Below are 21,897 nucleotides of genomic sequence, written 5' to 3'. Positions count from 1 at the left end.
CTGTGTAAGTACGTTGAAACCTGAATTACAAGAGCTTGGAATTATCTCATTCAAGTCCATCAGTTTACAGTCGAGAAAACTGAGAACTGTTTAATGCCATAACTTTGGGACACATCCAAGCCCTCTGAAAAATAACAAAATTTCTCACCTATTTCAGGAGGACTTTCAAGTAGAGGTACTGGTGGAATATCCTTTGCGTTGTCTGGTATTGGTTGCCCAGGTTGTTGCTGAGATGTGGCGAAGAAATGGGCTCTCTCTCATTAGCCAGGTATGGCAAGCCCTATTCACTTTTATGAATGTGTTCATTTTCTGATCGTTTTTTTCTGTTATATAGTTTTACTTTGTGTCCTTGGATTTTGCTATTCACTTTCTCTTCTCATATAAATTCAGAAATGAAAGCTCTAGTAATCATATAGACATTTGTCATTTTATCCTATTGAGTGGATAGATTAAGTGAAAGTTAGTCAAAACCTGTCCTTTAATATTGGTCTTTTCTGAAGATTTTCTTACCTGGGGACCTATAATTGTCCCACCACCATTCTTAACTGAAGGCTATCTTAACAATTTTTCCTTCCATTCTCGAGCAAATAAAGAGAAGTGCTTTTCCTAAAAGGTGGGAAACTGGACTTAGATACTACTTGGGAGAAAAATGGTATTATGATTGATTATAGAAATTGGTTTATTTTTATTAAAGTGGGCATGTTTAACTTAGAGGAAATAAATTGTTTTGTATGTTGAGAATAATAATTTATACAGCATTTTAAACTCTGAAGTATTTTCATGCCATATTTCCTCACTTTCAAAATCTCACAAAATAACTCCTAGATTTACATTTACATCTTTTTTCCACTAAGGAATTCTTAGGAGTTTTTAGTTTTGTTTTGTTTTTAAAGATCTTATTTCTTTATCCATGAGAGACACAGGGAGAGAGGCAGAAACACAGACAGAGAGAGAAGCAGGCTCCATGTAGGGAGCCTGATGTGGGACTCGATCCCGGGACTCCAGGATCTTGCCATGGGCCAAAGGCAGGCACTCAACCACTGAGCCACCCAGGCGTCCCAGGAGTTTTTAGTTTTGAGAAAGTTTTAGGAAGAGTTTTTGTTGAGAATTCTATTTAAATAAAATAATTCTTGTAGCTTCTATTCTTCCTCTTATTTTATAGGTGTTTTATTACCAAGATGTTAAGTGCAGAGAAGAAATGTATGATAAAGATATCATTATGCTTCAGGTACCTATTAAAATTACTTGTGATATTTAGGTCTTAACTTTCCTTCTTAGATCTTTTGTGATGAGAAAAATACTGTAATTATTTTTAGCTTTATTTAAAATTTCCTCACTGTTATAACTGAATATGGCATCATAAAAATGGAAGGGACTACTATATTATCTTTTGCAAACTTCTTTATCTTTTACTATTTGACAGTTCTACTAGAAACAAATATTTCTTCATTTAATACATGTAGAACTGTGATGCTGCATTTCTTTCACAGATTGGTGCATCTTTAATGGATCCTAATAAGTTTTTGTTACTGATACTTCAGAGGTATGAACTTGCTGATGCTTTTAATAAGACAATATCCACAAAAGACCAGGTAAGCAGGAGAAACAGACATGTGAGTTAATTCCAAAGGAAATATTTTTGTTAACAATTTTAATCATATTTAGGAGTTTTTATTTCTTTATGTATATTTCTAGAAATCACATATATACATATAACATGCATATATTATCTACATACGCATACATACACTCTGTATAAAAATTTAAAATATATAGATAAACAAGAAGGAGAAGAAAAAAACACATGAATCAACACTGCCTCCTAGAAATGATCACTTTTTTTTTCTTTTTAAAATTCTGTTAACATATAGTGCAGTATTGGTTTCTGGAGTAGAAATCAGTGATTCATGATAAGTGCCCTCTTTATTTTTTTTTTAAAGATTTATTTATTTATTCATGAGAGACACAAACTAAGAGAGAGAGGCAGGGACATAGGCAGGGAGAAGGGAGAAGCAGGCTCCTCGCAGGAAGCCTGATGTGGGACTCGATCTCGGATCCAGGGATCACAACCTGAGCCAAAGGTAGGCACCCAACCACTGAGCCACCCAAGTGTCCCCATAAGTGCCCTCTTTAATACCCATCACCCATCTAGCCCGTCCTCCATCCACCTTCCTCCATTGACCCTCCATATTTTCTCTGGCACTAAGAGTTACTTGTGTCTTGTTTCACTCTCTCCTTTTCCCCCTTTCCATATGCTCATCTGTATTCTTTCTGAAATTCCACATATGAATGAGATCATATGGTATTTGTCTTTCTCTGACTGACTTATTTCACTTAGCATAATACACTCTAGTTCCATCCACATTGTTGCAAATGGCAAGATTCCATTCTTTTTGACCGCTGAGTAATATTCCATTGTGTATATATATCACATCTTCTTCATCCATTCATCATTCGAGGACATTTGGGCTCTCTCCATAGTTTGGGTATTATTGATAATGCTGCTATAAATGTTGGGGTGCATATGCCTCTTTGAATCAGTATTTTTGTATCCTCTGGGTAAATACCTAGTAGTGCAGTTACTAGATCATAGGGTAGTTCTATTTTTAACTTTCTGAGGAACCTCCAAGCTGTTCTCCAGAGTGGGTGTACCAGTTTGCATTCCACCAACAGTACAAGAGGGTTTCCCCTTTCTCCACATCCTTGCCAATATCTGTTGTTTCTTGTGTTGTTAATTTTAGCTGTTCTGACAGATGTGAGATGGTATCTCATCATGGTTTTGATTTGTATTTCCCTGATAGTCATGTTGAGCATCTTTTCATGTGTCTGTTAGCCATCTGAATGTCTTCTTTGGAAAAGTATCTTTTTGTCTTCTGCTCGTTTCTTAATTGGATTATTTGGTTTTGGGGTATTGAATTTGGTAAGTTCTTTATAGATTTTGGATACTAACCCTTTAACAGTACGTCATTGGCAAATATCTTCTCCCATTCTGTAAGCTACCTTTTAGTTTTGTTGATTATTTCCTTTGCTGTGCAGAAGGTTTTTATCCTGATGAAGTCCCAGTGGTTCATTTTTGCTTTTGTTTCCCTTGCCTTTGGCAATGTGTCTAATAAGAAATTGCTCTAGCCGAAGTCAAAGAAGATTCTGCTTGTGTTCTCCTCCAGGATTTTATTTGTTTCCTGTCTCACATTAAGGTCTTTCTATTTTGAATTTATTTTTGCATTTAAATAAGACCAACAAACACACAAACAAATAAATAAGACAAACAGAGAAAGACAAACACAATATGATACATTTTGAATTTATTTCTTTCACAATGGTATAAGAAAGTGGTCCCCTGAGCGGCTCAGCGGTTTAACACCTGCCTTCAGCCCAGGGTGTGATCCTGGAGACCTGGGATCGAGTCCCATGTCGGGCTCCCTGCGTGGAACCTACTTCTCCCTCTGCCTGTGTCGCTGCCTCTCTCTCTCTTTCTCTCTGTGTCTCTCATAAATAAATAAATAAAATCTTTAAAATAAATAAATAAAAAGAAAGTGGTCCCTTTTCATTCTTCTACACGTTGCTGTCTAGTTTTCCTCAACACCATTTATTGAAGAGACCATCTTTTTTCCATTGGATATTCATCCTGCTCTGTTAAAGATTAGTTGACCTTGTACTTATGGATCCATTTCTGGGTTCTCCATTCTGTTCCATCGATCTATGTGTCTGTTTCTGTGCCAATACCATACTTACTTGGTGACTACAGCTTTGTAATTAATATAGCTTGAAATTGGGAATTATGATGCCTCCAGTTTTGTTTTTCCTTTTCAGAATTGCTTTGGCTATTCAGGGTCTTTTTGTAGTTCTATACAAATTTTAGAATTGTTTGTTCTAGCTCTGTGAAAAATGTTGGTGTTGTTTTGATAGGGATTGCATTAAATGTGTAGATTGCTTTGGGTAGTATAGACATTTTAACAGTGTTTGTTCTTCTAATCCATGAGCATGAAATGCTTTTCTACTTCTTTGTGTCCTCTTCAATTTCTTTCATAAATGTTCTGTAGTTTTCAGAGTACAGATCTTTTACTTCTTTAGTTATATTTATTCCTAGGTATCTTATTGTTTTTGGTATAATTGCAAGTGAGATTGATCCCATGATTTCTTTTTCTGCTGCTTTGTTATTGATGTATAAAAATGCAACAAATTTCTGCACATTGATTTTTATATCCTGCAACTTTGCTGAATTGAGAAATGATCACTTTTTAAGTTTTGGTGTCTTGTTTGTTTTTTTTAAACCAAAATTTGGATCATTTTGTATGTGCTATTTCATAATTTGCTTTCTCTGCTTAAATGAGATATTGTACTAATATAAAATCTTGTCATTAAATAGACAACCGCATCATTTTTTTATATCATAATTCTTAATGGCTGTATAGTATTGCACGGTATGATTGCATTAAACCTTAGTCTCCTATTGCTGAAGATATTTTCTAGATTTTTGGTCTCAGAAACATCTTTGAACCTCATGGTTTAAACACTTGCCTAATTATTTTGTTAAGATACATTTTTAGAAGTGAATTTGCTGAAGAAACTGTGCTCTTTCTTAAGACTCTAGATACATATTGTTAAATTGCTCTTGGAAAAGTTACTCAGATTTACACCCTCTAGCAGTATGTATATCTATAATGGCACTGGTATTTTTAATCTTCATTGAAGTGGTAGGTGAGAGCCCGTCTTTCATTTATACCTATAGTTCGTGAATTAGCAGGGAAGTTGTCCATGTTTTCATGATTATTGGCCTTTTTCTCCTGTTTCACATAGGAAATTATCTTACCAGTCCTTCGCTCTTTTTCTGTTTTTGTAAAAGCTCCTGATTTAGTAAGGATATTCTTCATTTATTGTATTTGTTACATTTTTCACAGTTTATAATTTGTTGTCCTATGCAATTTCATCATACCTTCATTGCTTTAATATTTGATATGAACTTATGAAGTAGTCCTTACCTACTTTGAATTTATAAATCACATTATTTTATTCTTTTATATTAGAAGTTAGTTGCATAGGACCAAAGAACAAGATATGAAAATATAAAGCTAATTTTTAGTCATGTTTTATACGTAGTGAAAAATGAATATCTAATTTTCTGCATTGCTTAAATGAAAGTTATGTTAAGGAAAGGTACTCTCACCATAACTGATATCTATTATTTGAAGCCACTGTCCCACCAACCCAAATAGGAAGTTATTAGAATTAGTTTGTTGACTTACGGCTATATGGTAATGATAATGAAAACAATATTTCTGTTAAGTTCCTATTACTTGCCAGGTATTATAAACCTTGTGGAATTCGATGTCAAAAAAAGGGAATTATTCACCTAATATTCTGTTGTAGTCTAGAGGAAAATACTGGATTGTGTGAACCATGAATCTGATCCAAAAATGTTATGTTTTATGAAAGTTTTGGTTCCATGTAATTTTTTCTTTTTTGGTTCAATAGGATTTGATTAAACAATATAATACATTAATAGAAGAAATGCTTCAAGTCCTCATCTATATTGTGGGTAAGATTAAAGCATGTCTAAATAGGATATGAGTTCTTTTTAGAGAAAACATTTATCTTTTTAGAGAAAACATTATCATTTTACTCTTCTCCCAAATATAGCATAGAATAGTAGAGATTAATATGACTAATGTGATTAATATATTTAGAAACCCAGCTTTTAAAAAAGCACAGTTCTATTAGATCTTTATTTTCAATACCTGATATATAATTGTTTGGTCTTGTTTGTAGAGGTCTGGAATACAATTATCCTACTTAGAAATGTAGATAGAATTTTATTTATATATGAAATTTTAGTGTGACATATTTCTATGTAAAATATATTTTCATTGTGTCATTCTGTTAAGTTACTTTGTACAAATATTAGCCATACTTTTATTTTTTAATGTTCTGTATTATAGTCTTTGTTGATTTAATGTTCTGTATTATAGTCTTTGTTGATTTTATCAGCTAAGTAAAAGTTCTTAACTTCTCATTCTGGCTGTTGTTTCTTACTTTACTGCAGCAGATACTACTTTATATTAGTAGTTCCTAGTGAGGATTCTAACCATTAATTACACCTGAAAACATGGGTTCATTTTACTTTTTGTCAGGAATTAGTTACTGACTGGCTGCTTGTCTCAGCAGGAAGTATGGTAAACCTTCATTGCTAAATGAAATGTAAATGTGTAAAAGATTTTTAAATTAATGATATACTTTATTAAATTATAAAAATTTTATAGGAAGTTTTATGTTTGTTTTTGGATTATATGAAGAATTTCTAGCACCATATTTTTCTATTTTATATTTTTGCTGTTTTATTATTGCTACTATTATTTTGCTGTCATTGTGTTTATACAAATTTATTGGGTTTTTCCTCCTGTGTGATTTGATTCTTAGTTAATATTTGCTGTATTCTTGAGTATAGTTAAGTTCTTTTTCCTCCTGTGTGATTTGATTTTTTAGTTAATATTTGCTGTATTCTTGAGTATAACAAGTTCATTACTTTCAGAAGTCAGTATTTAATATATATATCATTAATATAATGTGTAAATAACATGTAATTATGTAATATTCCATAGTAATTATATATTGTATTGTTATACATTTTATTATTATATTGCTATTATTTATAATATATTAACTATCAACAGCATGGCATTTATATTCTTTGGGTCTCAGATGCCTGATTTGTAAAATTTGAAGCTAATCTGTATTATCTCTATAGTTCATTCTAGCACTAAACTTTTAGGGAATATTCTTTTAGGTGAAAAAAATTTAAAAGTTACAAAATGCTTTACACATGTTAAGAGGAATGATCTGTCTGAAATGAATTCCCTTCACAGAAAAGTCATTCTTTGGCTAATTTGTAGAATTTATCAAATCTCTTAGGCAAAATTTCTTGTCTTTAAAATAACCTTGTTATAGATATCATAGGACTTTGTATACATATTGTAGTTTTGAAAATCAGAGGTGACATAAGACTGTAGGCCTTCTTAAGGCAATGGAAATTAGATGCTTTTGACACCAGAGAAGTTCCCATGTCAACTTAGCTATTTCCTCTATTTCGCAGTTTATTGAGATGAAAAATGGAAATGATCATATGGTCATTTTAGCAACATCAGTCATTCTTAATACATACTAAATATTTTGTTTTTGAGTTTTCATTTTGTTCTTTCTTAAATAACAAGTAGAGACAAAATTGAGAAAGATCTTGGAAGAAAAGTTGTTTAACAATGGCCACTGCTCTTTCAATGCCATGTGCATTGTTTTCTGATTTAGAAACACATGCTAATTTAATTGAGAAGCCTTGTTTATAATGTATGGGAGTATGTTTATATGTATTTCTGTGTGTTCTTGTGTGTATAAATTATAAGAAGGCCTGTGTTCTTTAGACCTCTTCATTTTTCTTCCTCCAACTTTTACAAATAAACTCTTGTTCAGATTTAGGAACATGTCCAAATAATTTATGGTCTCTCACAGACTTACTACAGTGTTCTGTGTATAAGTGTTCCTGGTAGGAGAGATTTAAATAGAAGATAATTGTTTTACGTTTTCATTTTTTATATTAGGAGAGCGTTATGTACCTGGAGTGGGAAATGTGACCAAGGAAGAGGTCACAATGAGAGAAATTATTCACCTGCTTTGTATTGAACCCATGCCACACAGCGCCATTGCCAAAAATTTACCTGAGAATGTAAGTCCGATACTGTTTTTTACTCCATTCACCTTAAAATAGGATTTTCTTTTTCTTTTTTGTTAATTGGAAATTACTTTGAAGTTTGAGGAAAATTTGACAAATTTTGCAGATCTACAACTATTCATTCTTTAATGGTATACTTTAATTTTGGAATTTGAGGCATTAGGAAACATTTTAGAAACCTTATGGAAGAACCTTATGGGAGTTTGGAACAACAAATTCCCTAGCTTTTTGTTTACCTTAAAATTTCTCCAGAGAAAAAAGAAGCTGCCTGAAATACTGAGACTATCTGGGTAGTGTGTTAGTCTGCATCTTCTGAGAAGCAGAAGTCAAGACAAAACATGTAAGAATTTATTAGGAATGATGCCTAGGAGAGAAAATGGTGAGGGAGCTTGGAAAAGCTGGGGGAGCCATCAGATTGTCAGATGAGGCTGATTCCATGTGAAAGAAGGAAGGAAGGTTAGATAGAAGCATTCTAGACCACTGGGTAATCTAATCTAGGCTTGATGTCTTCCCCAGTATCCCAGAGTGAGCCTGCATTAGTATCTCTGTTTCCTCTAACTGAGATCTGCAAGGTATATTCTCATGGCCGTTGCAGGTGATACTTATGTTTTTGTATACACTGATAATTGAAGTAGTAGTTGTAAAGATTAGGAGTCTCATATTTTTTCTCCTGAGATTTCATTATGAATTAGATCAATGATTCTTACAATTAGACTTATCTGCTATCAAGGTGTTCCAGAGAAGTAGAGTAGAGAAAAGCTTAGACTATTGGTTATTTTTCCAAAAAAATATTTATCTTTTTCCAGTTTCGTTGTTAACTGATTCTCAGATCAACTATTTGGCATATCACCTTCATAATTTCTGCATATCCATCTATCAATTTTTTTAATTAATACACTTTAAGAGTAACTTATTCTTTTTTCAAAGATTTATTTACTTGAGAGAAAGGGAGCACATGAACACAAAAGAGGAGGATGGACGGGGGCGGGAGGCGGGGAGGAGCAGATGGAGAGCATCTCAAGGCCGGCTCCCCACTGAATAGAGACCAGTGTGGGGCTCCATCTCAGGACCCATGAGATCATGATCTGAGCTGAAACCAAGTCAGGTGCTCAACCAATTGAGCCACCCAGTCACTCCTAACGTATTTTTTCTTAGTATCTTTCTAAGCAAGTACTTTCAGTGAAAGAGGTTTAGATTCTGGAGTTTCTTTCCCTAATTCATATTAAAATAAGTGAGTAACTATTCAGAACTTAAAAAAATATATAACTGTGCAACCTAAAATAATTTCTTATGCAACTGGTGATATACATACCATAGTTTGCAAAAGGAATGCTTTAAGGCATAGCCCTAACTTTGTTGCTTACCCCAAGTGCATTATATTAAAAGGAGGTTAAATTTTATACTTTTTGTGAAACTGTAGGAATCTGTGAGCCTGATTTAATATCTTGACTATGTTCTTTTTTTTTTTTTTTTTAAGATTTTATTTATTTATTCATGAGAGACACAGAGAGAGGCAGAGACACAGGCAGAGGGAGAAACAGCTCCTCCCGGGGAGTCTGATACAGGACTCGATCCCAGGACCTTGGGATCATTACCTGAGCCAAAGGCAGATGCTCAACCACTGAGCCACCCAAGTGCTCCCTTGACTATGTTCTTATTCTGACTTTAAATAACTTCATAAAAAAATAATATTCCTCAATTAAGGAAAAGTTACAGGCATTCAGAAATATAACGCAGAAGCCAGAATACATTTGGGCATCTACCTGTATTTTGCTGTAGATCTCATTTATTTTATAACCTTGGCTTTAGGTATGGTTAGCATGGACATGTGCTTCAAGGATGTGAGTGATGAACGTATTACTTAAAGGAAAGCTCTTTTTCTTTGAACTGTTGGGTGGGTGTGTGTATCTATATGTATACATGTATGAGGACAAACTTAGATACAACTTCCCCCTTAAGTAGTTTATTTCTAGATTTTACTTCTGTTAAGAAATTGGTTCCTCGGAGCACCTGGGTGGCTCAGTGGTTGAGTGTCTGCCTTTGGCTCAAGTCATGATCCTGGGGTCCTGGGATCCAGTCCTGCATCAGGCTCCCCGAGGGGAGCCTGCTTCTTCCTCTGCCTATGTTTCTGCCTCTCTCTGTGTCTCTCATTAATAAATAAATAAAATCTTTAAAAAAAAAGAAAGAACTTGGTTCCTTAAAGCTACTTGGTTTCAGACCAAATTTTTTTATATTGGAAGTTGATCTTTTTTTATTGCTTACAAACTTCAAGAATGCTGTTAAAATGTATTTCAGTTTACAATAAGAGAAGGAACAGTCACTGCATGAAAGTAAAAATGACAAAAATATTGTCTCAACAGGAAAATAATGAAACCGGCCTAGAGAACGTCATTAACAAAGTGGCCACATTTAAGTAAGTACTTAATATTTATGCTTATTCTGAGAGGTAAACCAATCTTTGCTTTTGTACTTTGGATACTTTGTAGAAGCTCTGAAGTCTTTGCCTGAACTCCTAAGAACAAGAATGGAGTACAGATAAAAAAGGGTGAAAATGAGGGGTTGCTCAGTAAGCACTTAGTATGTGTTTGTTAAAGAAATGAGTATCTTTGACAGATATCTGAGAAATGCTCATTTATGATTTAAAGTGACTTAGATAGTAAGTACAGTTGACTCTTCAACACAGGTTTGAATAGCTTGAGTCTACTTATAAGTGGAGATTTTATAGTACAGTACTGTAAGCATATTTTTTCTCTTATGCTTTTCTTAATAACATTTTCTTCTAGCTTACTTTATTGTAAAAAATATGGTGTATAATACATTTAACAAACAAAATATATATTAATTGACTTTATGCTATTAGTAAGGTTCTTGGTCAGTAGTAGGCTATTAATAGTTAAGTTTTTGGTTGATTAAAGAAACAGAAGATGAACAAACAAATGGAAAGATATTACATGCCCATGGTTCAGAAGAATTAATATTATTAAAATGTCCATATTATCTAAAGCAGTCTGTAGATTCAGTGCAATCTCTATCAAAATACCAACAGCATTTTTCACAAAACTAGAACAAATAATACTAAAAGTTGTATGAAACTACAAAAGACCCCAAATAGCCAAAGAAATCTTGAGAAAAAAGAACAAAGCTTGGAGTTGTTACAATTCCAGATTTTTAAGATATACTACAGAGTTTAGTGGTCAAAACAGTATGGTCAAATGGCTGTTTGACTAAATGGCTAAATCAAAAATACAAGAAACAGTAAGTGTTCGGTGAGGATGCAGAGAAAAAGGAATCCTTTCGTACTGTTGGTGGGAATGCAAACTGGTGTCGCCATTGTGGAAACAGTATGGAGGTTCTTCAAAAAGTTAAAAGTTGAACTACTTTATGATCCTGTAATCATACTACTGGTTTTTTGCCCAAAAAACAAAAACACTAATTCAAAGGGATACATGTACCCTATGTTTATTGCAGCATTATTTACAATAGCCACATTAGGAAAGCAGCCCACGTATCCATTAGTAGATGAGTGGATAAAGAAGAGGTGATATATATTATACAATGGAACATTATTCAGCCATAAAAAGAATGAAATCTTGCCATTTGCAACAACATAGCTGGAGCTAGGGAGTATAATGCTGAGTGAACTAAGTCAGAGAAAGACAGATACCATATGATCTCACTCATATGTGAAATGTAAGAAATAAAACAAATGAACAAAGGGTGGGGAGAAGAGAGAGAAACCAAGAAACAGACTCTTAACTATAGAGAACAAACCAATGGTTGCCAAAGGGGAGATTGGTGGTGGGATGGGTGAAATAGGTGATGGACATTAAGGAATGCACTTGTGATAAGCAGTGGGTGGTATATGGAATTGTTGAATCATTATATTTTACCCCTGAAGTTAATATAACAATTAAAATAATAATTATAAAAAACACAGTATGCTAGTTGCACAAAAACAGGTATATAGATCAGTGGAACAAAAAGCCCAGAAGTAAACCCATGATTATATGGTCAATTAAGCTATGAGAAAGGAGGCAAGAATATACAATAGGGAAAATGCAATCTCCTCAGTACATGGTATTGGGGAAAAAACTGGACAACTCCATGTAAAAGATAAAACTGGACTACTTATTAATACCATACTCAAAAATAAACCCAGCATGGATTAAAAACTCTAATGTGAGACCTGAAGCCATAAAAAATCATAAAACAGAACACAGGCAGTAATTTCTCTGACATCAGCCATAGCAACATTTTTCTAAATATGTCTCCTAAGATGACAAGTGAAACGAAAGCAAAAATAAGCTATTGGGACTACATTAAAATAAAAATCTTTTGTACAATGAAAGAAACAACAAACAAAAAGGCAGTATACTGAATGGGAGATTTTGTAATGGATTCTATAAGATACATGAAATGGAAATAAGATTTTAAGTGTATTAATTCTTGAAATTAAAAAACTTTCTATTGGTAGTAAATTTCTACGTTTTATATTATATCTATAAATAAATTACTAGTTTTAAGTAACTTTTAAAATTGGATATAGCTTTTTTTATGGTTTAATAATACTTAATAACATATTTCACTTAAAATTCAATAGAAACCAAAAGCTATTTAATGTGCTGAACAAATATGATGTATTCCTTTTGGCTTTGATGCTTTTCCTTATAGTGCTATGTAAAGGATTCAACACTTTTTTTTAAAGATTTATTTATTTATTTTATAGAAAAAGATCGTAGTGGGGGACAGAGGGAGAGAGAGAATCTCAAGCAGACTCCCCACTGAGCACAAGCTGGACTCGAGGCTCAATCTCAGGACCCTGAGATCATAACCTGAGCCAAAATCAAGAGTCAGACACTTAACCAGCTGATCTACCCACTGCCCCAACACTGTATTTTCATCTACAATTTGACATCTCACTACCATTTTAGAAAGCCTTAGCAAATTAAGTAGGGCATGAGATTAGGTCAGTGTAGTAGAAAATCAACTTCCTCAGATTTACTTAAATTTCTTAATTATGGGGACTCCTGGGTGGCTCAGTGGTTGAGCATCTGCCTTTGGCTCAGGTTGTGATCCCAGGGTCTGGGGATTGAATCCCACATCAGGCTCCTTACGAGGAGCCTGCTTCTCCCTCCACCTAGGTCTCTGCCTCTCTCTCTGTGTCTCTCATGAATAAATAAAATATTTTTTTAAAAAATTTCTGAATTATGAAACACAACTTGGCTGTTATCAGGACTTTGAGTCTGCAATGTAGGTTTTTAGTTTTACTGTTGGAATGAAATTAGTCATTTCAGTTTAAGCAAGCTAATAAATGACTATATTTGTTTTAGATTTTGACGTTTTGATTAATTTTTAGGTTTTTGTTTTGTCAGGATTGTATCCTACAAAAACACTGCTGTTCATCTCTGTATTTTCTATTTAGGAAACCAGGTGTGTCAGGCCATGGAGTTTATGAACTGAAAGATGAATCATTGAAAGACTTCAATATGTACTTTTATCATTATTCCAAAACACAGCATAGCAAGGTAGGAAAAGATATCATCTTCAGTAATTAAGCCTAAAGTGCTTTATGGTTTCTAACTCTACAGAAAATCAGACTGGTTCTCACTAATAGAGGCCATTATCTCACCCAAGAAATTAAAATTGAATCAGTAATGTTATCTAGTATACAGGCAATATTTAAATTTTTCTAATTTACCAAAAAGATCCTTTATTACTTATGAGGAGGAAGATTCCATCTAGAATGCTGTACCTTATTTGGTGTCATGTGTCTATAATCTCTTTTAAGATAATCTTTTTGCCTTTTTTGTCTTTCATAATATTGCCATTTCTGTAGAGTACAGACTAGTGATCTTTTAGAATATCCTACACTCAGGATGTGCCTGATTGTATTCTCATGGTTAGATTCAAGGTAAACTTTTTGGGGCAAGAACATTATATAGGTAATATATTGTATCACATCAGTGGGTAGGTACATAATGTCTATTTGTCACATTAAGGGTAACATTAAGTTTGATAACTTAGGGTAAAGTCTGGACTTGTCCTTACAAATATGAATCAATAATTTCCAGCCCATAGTACAAGACCCTGAATCTAGTAGGCACTAAATGAGTATTATTGACTGAAAGAATGGGGAATAAAATCTTGAGGAGGTATGTTACTCATCTGATTTGCAGTGGCTTTTCCTTGGACAGTCATTTTATTTCTGGCATAAGGTAACATTTTGATTACATACATAGTATATAGTATGTATTTTGGTAGGCTCAGTGATCTTTCCTGCCTGCTTCAAAGTATTCCATTTGTTTCATGCTTGCCAAGCAGTATATTTAAAGATACTTTTTTTTCTATATACATAGGCAGAACATATGCAGAAAAAAAGGAGAAAACAAGAAAACAAAGATGAAGGTAAAAAGTGAGATTCTGAATTCACTCATTTTTTAAGATTTTATTTATTTTGAGAGCGAGCGAATAGGGGAAGGGACAGAGGTGGGGGGGAGAGACAAGTAGACTCCGCTCCAAGCACAGAGCCCCACGCAAGCCTCAGTTTCATGACCCTGAGATCATGACTTGAGCCAAAATCAAGAATCAGACACTTAACTGACTGAGCCACCCATGTGCCCCTGAATTGACTCATTTTGAGTATTTTCTGTGGTTTTGTATCAGCAGAGCATACAGTGTTCTTCATTTTTGTTTTTGTTGTTTTTTAAGAGTGGGCAACTAATGGAAGTGCAAAGAACCCTTTAATTCTTGTCCTTATATTAAGATATGGCTTATTTATCAATGGTGATAGAACATTTAAGTTTATAACAAATAGAGTTTATTTCGGGTGATTGATATAGTGACTTATATTTCCCGTGACATTGATGTATTCGGTGCTTTAAAGGTAACAGAAAACAGGTGGTGTTTTGAATGTAATATATGATTTTGATATACACAATTTAGCGTGTAGGATAACCCAAATAAAAATGTACTTCTTTGTTTCTTCTCCTATACATCTCCCACTTACTATAGCATTACCACCACCACCACCTCCTGAATTCTGCCCTGCTTTCAGCAAAGTGGTTAACCTTCTCAATTGTGATATCATGATGTACATTCTCAGGACCATATTTGAGCGGGCAATTGACACAGATTCTAACTTGTGGACTGAAGGGATGCTTCAGATGGTATGTATACTTGAAATATTTTTTTCTACTTCCAATATTGTCTCTACTTCATAGAGTTTGTGAGGAACCAAGGAGAAGATCTTTGGTCTAACATTGTCATTCAGAACCACACTAGAGCACCTGAGACCTAAGGGTCATTAAAAACACTTTAGAGGGCAGCCTGGGTGGCTCAGCGGTTTAGCGCCGCCTTCAGCTCAGGGCCTGATCCTGGAGACCCGGGATCGAGTCCCATGTCGGGCTCCCTGCATGGAGCCTGCTTCTCCCTCTGCCTGTGTCTCTGTCTCTGTCTCTGTCTCTGTCTCTCTCTGTCTCTCTCTCCCTCTCCCTGTGTGTCTCTCATGAATAAATAAAATCTTAAAAAAAAAACACCTTAGATGTGGCAAAGACTTTCTCAGTCATACACTCTCATGTTTTTAGTATCCTTACTCTTGAGAACCATTTATATTGGGGGGAAATAAAAGCCTTTCTTCCTGCAAATAATAAATTGGTGTATTCTTATTGCATCATAATTTTCTATATTTATTTCACTTGTATTATGAAAAATATAATAAAGACTTGGAAGATAGACTTGAATCTTAGGTTACCCCGATTCCTATTTAAAAGCAAAGAATAATTTCCCCATTAGTAAGTGGGGAAATTATTTCATAGAGTTTTTATGAGAATTAGCTCATTAAGTTGAAGTGGCTATTTTTTCTTGATATTTATTGATAAATTCCTTAGTAGTGTTACCCTTTGGTAGCTGTAACTGGGTATTTATTTAATTTATTTTAAAATATAATTAATTTAATTGATTTTCTTTCTTCCTTGGCTTTTTTGGTTTGGAGGCTCTAAATGCTGTCATACTATATGTGTATCTCAGTTTTTGTCCTAACAGTGGTAAATACATTAGTAAAAAATTTCAAACCATGGAGATATAGTTGAAATCAAAAGTTAAAATTTCTTCCCCTATCTCCTAGTGTCCTACCTAGGAGATAAGCGCTGTTCAAAGTTTGTATCTTCTGGAAATCATGTATCTTCCACATTAGCACAAATGGAACTATCTTGTTCTCGATAGATGTATATTCCATTGTATGGATATGTATAGTGCATTTAACCAGTCTCCTATTAATAAATATTTAGGGTGTTTTTATTTAGGGTGTTTTTAGGTCTCTGTATGACAACACTGAAATGAATATCCTTGTACAAATATCTTTGCATGCTTGAGTACATTGTACTAGGTCTGTTCTTTATGTTTTTGATAAATATTGTCAAATTGGCCTTCAAAAATGTTACTACACCAGTTTACTTTGCCATACCAATATAGTGAAAAGTGCCTATTTCCCAGCACCTCAGCCAGCTCTGTATTGTATTAAACTCTAAAATTTTTGCCACTCTAATAGGTGAAAAACAGGATGATCTTGTTTCAGTTCACATTTCTTTAATTTTAAGTGACGAACATTTTTCATATGTGTATTTCTCCTCTTTTTTTTTTTTTTAATTTTTATTTATGATAGTCACGCAGAGAGAGAGAGAGGCAGGCAGAGACACAGGCAGAGGGAGAAGCAGGCTCCATGCACCGGGAGCCTGACGTGGGACTCGATCCCGGGTCTCGAGGATCGCGCCCTGGGCCAAACAAAGGCAGGCGCCAATCTGCTGCGCCACCCAGGGATCCCTCCTTTCTCTTTCTGTAAACTTCTTGTTCATAATCTTTTCCCCTTTTTTACCGGTCAGATTGCTTATTTTTTACCTTCATTTAAAATAGGGCAGCCCCAGTGGTTTAGCGCCGTCTTTGGCCCAGGATCAGGTCCTGCATCGGGCTCCCTGTGTGGAGTCTGCTTCTCCCTCTGCCTGTGTCCTTGCCTCTCTTTCTCTCTCTCTCTGTGTCTCTCATGAATAAATAAATAAAATCTTATAATAAAATAAAATAATAAAATAAAATAAATGTACCTGGGGTGCGTGGGTGGCTTTGTCCATTAAGTCTGCAGCTCAGGCCATGATCCCAGGGTCCTGAGATCAAGCCCCATTTCGAGCTCTCAGATCAGCAGGGAGCCTGCTTCTCCCTCTCCCTCTTCTGCCACTCCCCCTACTTGTGTTCTCTCCGTGTCTCTCTGTCAAATAAATAAAATCTTTAAAAAAAAAAAAAAGTATAGGGGATCCCTGGGTGGCTCAGCAGTTTAGGGCCTGCCTTTGGTGCAGGGCACAATCCTGGAGTCCCGGGATCGGGTCCCATGTCGGGCTCCCGGCATGGAGCCTGCTTCTCCCTCTGCCTGTGTCTCTGCCTCTCTCTCTCTCTCTTTGTCTATCATGAATAAATAAATAAAATCTTTAAAAAATAATAAAATAAAGTATATTTACCTGAGGAAGCACAGTGTTATAAATCTTTTCATATTCCTCTTTCAGGCATTTCATCTTCTGGCATTGGGTTTACTAGAAGAAAAGCAACAGCTTCAAAAAGCTCCTGAAGAAGAAGTGACATTTGACTTTTACCATAAGGCTTCAAGTACGTTTTAGTATTGATTTTCAGCATAGTTTCAGCTAATTACCAATTTGTAAGTGAAAGTTCAGCTCTTACAGAGTGTTAATCTGCCACTTCTTAAAGCATAGACAATTCTGAAGTTAAGACTTTTCCTAGCATCTTTAGTTCTTAACTAATGTGTTCAACAATAAAAATATGTTTTTAATCCCCTACTAAAATCTTTTTACTGCATGATTCCCCCTCCTTTTTTGAGTGGGGGATGCATACATTGATGGTTCTTACTTTAATTGTCTCAGTATTACAGATATTTGCTGTTTCATCATCCATAACATTCATACTACCCATCTACATACGATATTAATGTCCCTGAGTGTAAAATGATTGTACACATCTGAGTGAATGATAATATGTTTGTCTTATACTTTCTTCTTGGCTGAACAGGATAGGTTGAGATTAGATTTCTATGAAGATTTATTTATTAGATTAAGATAGTTTCATCAAAGCATACTCCAGGGACATTGATTATGAGACCAATAGGAAAAAGACATACAAACTGTATTTTTAGCTCCTTGAAGACATTGTAAACCTACTCAGTTTATGGATATAAACCACCCCCACTTTTATATTTTTGGGAGCTTTTGTTCTCATTAACCACTTTTACTAGACAGTGAGCCAAGTATAGGAAAGACCAGAGACCGATCATTGAAGGTAGAAGGTAGCTTTCACTTAGCAGCCCCAGTGAAAAATGTATTAAGAATTCAAAAAATTATTCAAGTTTTTCAAGTTGTCTAATTTAGTACTGAGTGCTTTATGTCTTTGCTGATTGTTCTGTTGAAAAATTGCAATTAAGGGAGTGTTTGTGAACTTTGGTTATTAATGTGAATAACACTAATTACAGATTATAATTTATATATAACTATGAAGGTTTTTTGTAACTTCTGTGTTTTAAAAAAGGATTGGGAAGTTCAGCCATGAATGCTCAGAATATACAAATGCTTTTGGAAAAACTCAAAGGAATTCCTCAGTTAGAAGGCCAAAAGGACATGATAACATGGATACTCCAGGTAAATTTGATAAATAAATTGATCATATCTTGGTTTAAGTATTAAATAATCCTCTGCCTGTAATGTTAAGCCACTAGTCTCCGGTTGTAAAATCATTTAGTACAGATTTCATAGTCACTCATATTTTTTCATGTTTTAGTGGAAGGTGTTTTTTTGTTTTGTTTTGTTTTGCTAAATTAAGATTTATTCATTTGTGTCATTATTTAGTCAGTATCTTTTGAATGCCTTTCATGTGCCATGGTCATTTCTAGACAACACAGATAAAATGCTTACTATCCTGAAGCATACACTAGTTGAGGTACAGGTAGTGAACAAGAAAAGGATAATTCAGTAGATGAATAGAGGGTGACTTCATATGGGTAATCAGGAAAGGCCTCTTTTGGGGTGACTGAGTGGCATAGTTGGTTAAGCATCCAACTCTTGGTTTTGGCTCAGGGTTGTGAGACTGAGTCCTATGTCATGCTCTGCACTCAATACAGAATCTGCTTTAGATTCTCTGTCCCTCTCCCACTTCCCCCTCTGCTCATGCTCACTTACTTTATTTATTTTTTTAAACTTTTATTTATTTATTCATGAGAGAGAGAGAGAGAATGAGAATGATCTATAAGCTATTGTGGAAATATCTCCACAGATTAATGTTTAAGTGAAAAAGATAGGAAATGGTGTATATGGTAAGGTTACTTTTGATAATATATAAATATAGGGAAATATGTATTCTGATAATTTTTTTCTACAAAAAATACTAATAACCTTTTTCCTTTTTTAGAAGGCAGGGGAAGGGCAAAGGGGGAGAGAGAAAGAGAGAGAATCTTAAGCAGACTCCACACCCACAGTGGAGCCCAACATGGGGCTCAGTCTTACGACCTTAAGATCATGACCTGAGCCAAGTCGAGTTGGAGGCTTAACCAACTGAGCCACCAGGCACCCCCTAGTAATCTTTAATTTAGTTAATTTTGGGGAAGAGGGCTGGCATGAAGAAGAGAGGATTTTACTTTCCATCTTGTATTTTTGTCTTTACATGTCTTTGCACTAAAAATGTTATTTTAAACTAAAAAAAAATTTTCCCCTGGCAAAAGCAGAGGTATGCTCATACCTGCAGATGGAATCAGCTGACTTTGCTACCTGCAACCTCCTCTTTAACTGTATTGCTAATAACTGAGGGGCGTGTTTGTCACAGTCAGAAGTCACTTTTTATATACTTTAGCTATACATAAAAATATTTATACACGTAAGTATTTGTGTATGTGTATATATGTCAAGTTTAACTCAAGACATTTGGTGGCATGATGACAAAATCAAATTAGTGAATTTTTCTGTTTCTGGTCAGTGTTATCAAATCTTTTAACATTTCATCTGTTTCTTATAGATGTTTGACACAGTGAAACGATTAAGAGAAAAATCTTGTTTAATTGTAGCCACTACATCAGGATCAGAATCTATTAAGAATGATGAGGTAAAGGCATTATAATAATGGTGATGTTCTTCCCTGTCTTTGAACTTTAGAGCTGTTGCTTTTTTGTTAGAAGGAACCTGTTTGTTGTAAAGTTTATGAGATTTTCATCTTCTTTTGTTTGTTGTGTTTCTCTACCACAGGGATTAGTGGTATTTGGCATCACTTGTCCAGTATAATATATGTATTTTATAAAAGTAGAGGAAATTAGTGTACAGTGGAGCTCTACTGGAAATGCTGTATTTTATTAATTTTTAAAATATTTTAATATCTGAAATTGAGATATATCCTGTAATTAATGACTTCTTATAATTTAATCAGCACTCTTTTCTTAGTGGAACATAAATAATGGCATCTTAATTCAATGAAATGCAATAATATTTAGGTTATGAATTTCCATATTATAATAAATCAGGTTTATTCGAATCTTAAAATTGTTAGAATACTATTACTTGTGGGTTTGTTTTTTTTTAATTACTTGTGATTTTTAACTATCCATCCTAAAAAAAAAAAACACTGGACTTAAGTTAGATATAAACAATAAAAAGACACTGTATATCTCAGTAATATTGTTAAAGTTCTTAGGCTTAGCAACGCATCTAGTAGTAAACTTAACTGTTAGATATCATCAAGTTGGCTAAAATTGATTAAATGTCAGTGATTAAATGACATGATTAAAAATTTTTTTCTTTTAACTTCATTAATCTACCTGCATTGAATATAAAAGGCAATTTATTGGATATTTAAGTACTTGAGACTTTTACAGTATTTTTGAAATAACCAAAAGAGCAATTAGTTGTATGATATGATGGAGCCTCTAGGCTCGTTTTGAGACATCAGATTGAATCTAGGCTTAAGTGGTAATCAAATTTTATAAGACCCTTATTCTAGGAAATTTTACCTGACTGAACAGTATATGTAAAGTTCAACAATGAATCTTAATTTTTGTGGTTTCTTAATACCCAGATTACTCATGATAAAGAAAAAGCAGAACGGAAAAGAAAAGCTGAAGCTGCTAGATTGCACCGCCAGAAGATCATGGCTCAGATGTCTGCCTTACAGAAAAATTTCATTGAAACTCACAAACTCATGTATGATAGCACCTCAGAAATGTCTGGGAAAGAAGACTCCATTATGGAGGAAGAGAGGTAAAAACTAAGCAAAACTAGAAATTAGCAACTCTGGTTTTTGGAGAGAAAATGACTTATTTAATTTTTTTTTTTAAGATTTTATTTATTTGTTTGACAGAGAGAGAGAGCACAAGCAGGAGGAGTGAGAAGGAGAGGGAGAAGCAGACTACCTGCTGAACGGGGAGCCTTAGTGCAGGACTCAATCCCAGAACCCAGAGGTCATGACCTGAGCCAAAAGCAAACACTTAACCAACTGAGCCACCCAGGTGCCCCAACATACTCATTTTAAATAAAATTTCCCAAAAATATATTTTACAGTAAGAGAAATTACACTATCTTTAAACTAAGAAAGACACAGTGATAGCTCTTAAGGTACTTACTGAATGTAAGTTCATAGGTAGTTCAAGCGCACAATAGTTTTTGTTGAGAGCCTTTATGCACCAAAGATGAAAATGCGAATGGCAAAAATAGAAATCAACTTCTGTTATTTTATGTGCATAGGCTCTTTTTTATGTACATTTATGTGTCAGTTCAGATACTCCACATTATTTTTGTGATTTCTGGTAAAAATGACTGCATTTATTACAGAATGAAAAGTAAATTCTTTATCTGAAAAAGGTTTATATTCGTTTCTCTTTTTTTCTTAAAGAGAAGACAAGATCTATAGTTGTGGTCATGGAGATCACATTAGAAAATGAGAATCGGGGCCTCCTGGGTGGCTCCGGTGGTTGAGCACCTGCCTTTGGCTCCAATCATGATCCCAGAGTGCCAAGATCAAGTCCCACATCAGGCTCCCCAAGGGGAACCTGCCTCTCCCTCTACCTATGTCTTTGTCTCTCTGCCTCTTGCTCTGTGTCTCTCATTAATAAATAAAAATAAAATCTTTTAAAAAAAAAAAGAAAAAATGAGAATCAG

General features: G+C 34.3%; 1 protein-coding gene across 5 annotated transcripts in view; it reads left to right on the top strand.

Moving 5' to 3' along the window:
• UBR1 (ubiquitin protein ligase E3 component n-recognin 1) overlaps window positions 1-21,897 on the top strand; it is a 140,902-nt gene that overhangs the window by 72,212 nt on the left and 46,793 nt on the right. For all 5 annotated transcript variants that reach the window (XR_013370106.1, XM_077880803.1, XM_077880802.1 and 2 more), the window contains 13 exons: window positions 158-268; window positions 1,163-1,228; window positions 1,491-1,592; window positions 5,473-5,536; window positions 7,587-7,711; window positions 10,078-10,130; window positions 13,140-13,242; window positions 14,074-14,122; window positions 14,729-14,883; window positions 17,263-17,362; window positions 18,293-18,402; window positions 19,769-19,855; window positions 20,819-21,000. Coding sequence is in view for 4 of the 5 variants with exons in the window: in XM_077880803.1 (XP_077736929.1) it covers window positions 158-268; window positions 1,163-1,228; window positions 1,491-1,592; window positions 5,473-5,536; window positions 7,587-7,711; window positions 10,078-10,130; window positions 13,140-13,242; window positions 14,074-14,122; window positions 14,729-14,883; window positions 17,263-17,362; window positions 18,293-18,402; window positions 19,769-19,855; window positions 20,819-21,000 (1,307 nt within the window). In the remaining variant the exon portion in view is untranslated. The remainder of the gene's footprint in view (window positions 1-157; window positions 269-1,162; window positions 1,229-1,490; window positions 1,593-5,472; window positions 5,537-7,586; window positions 7,712-10,077; window positions 10,131-13,139; window positions 13,243-14,073; window positions 14,123-14,728; window positions 14,884-17,262; window positions 17,363-18,292; window positions 18,403-19,768; window positions 19,856-20,818; window positions 21,001-21,897) is intronic.

This window comes from Canis aureus, chromosome 32 (assembly GCF_053574225.1).
Source record: "Canis aureus isolate CA01 chromosome 32, VMU_Caureus_v.1.0, whole genome shotgun sequence".
In the NCBI taxonomy this organism is placed as follows: Eukaryota; Metazoa; Chordata; class Mammalia; order Carnivora; family Canidae; genus Canis; species Canis aureus.
The sequence above is the reverse complement of the archived record's forward strand: the minus strand, read 5'-3'. Positions and strand labels throughout refer to the sequence as shown.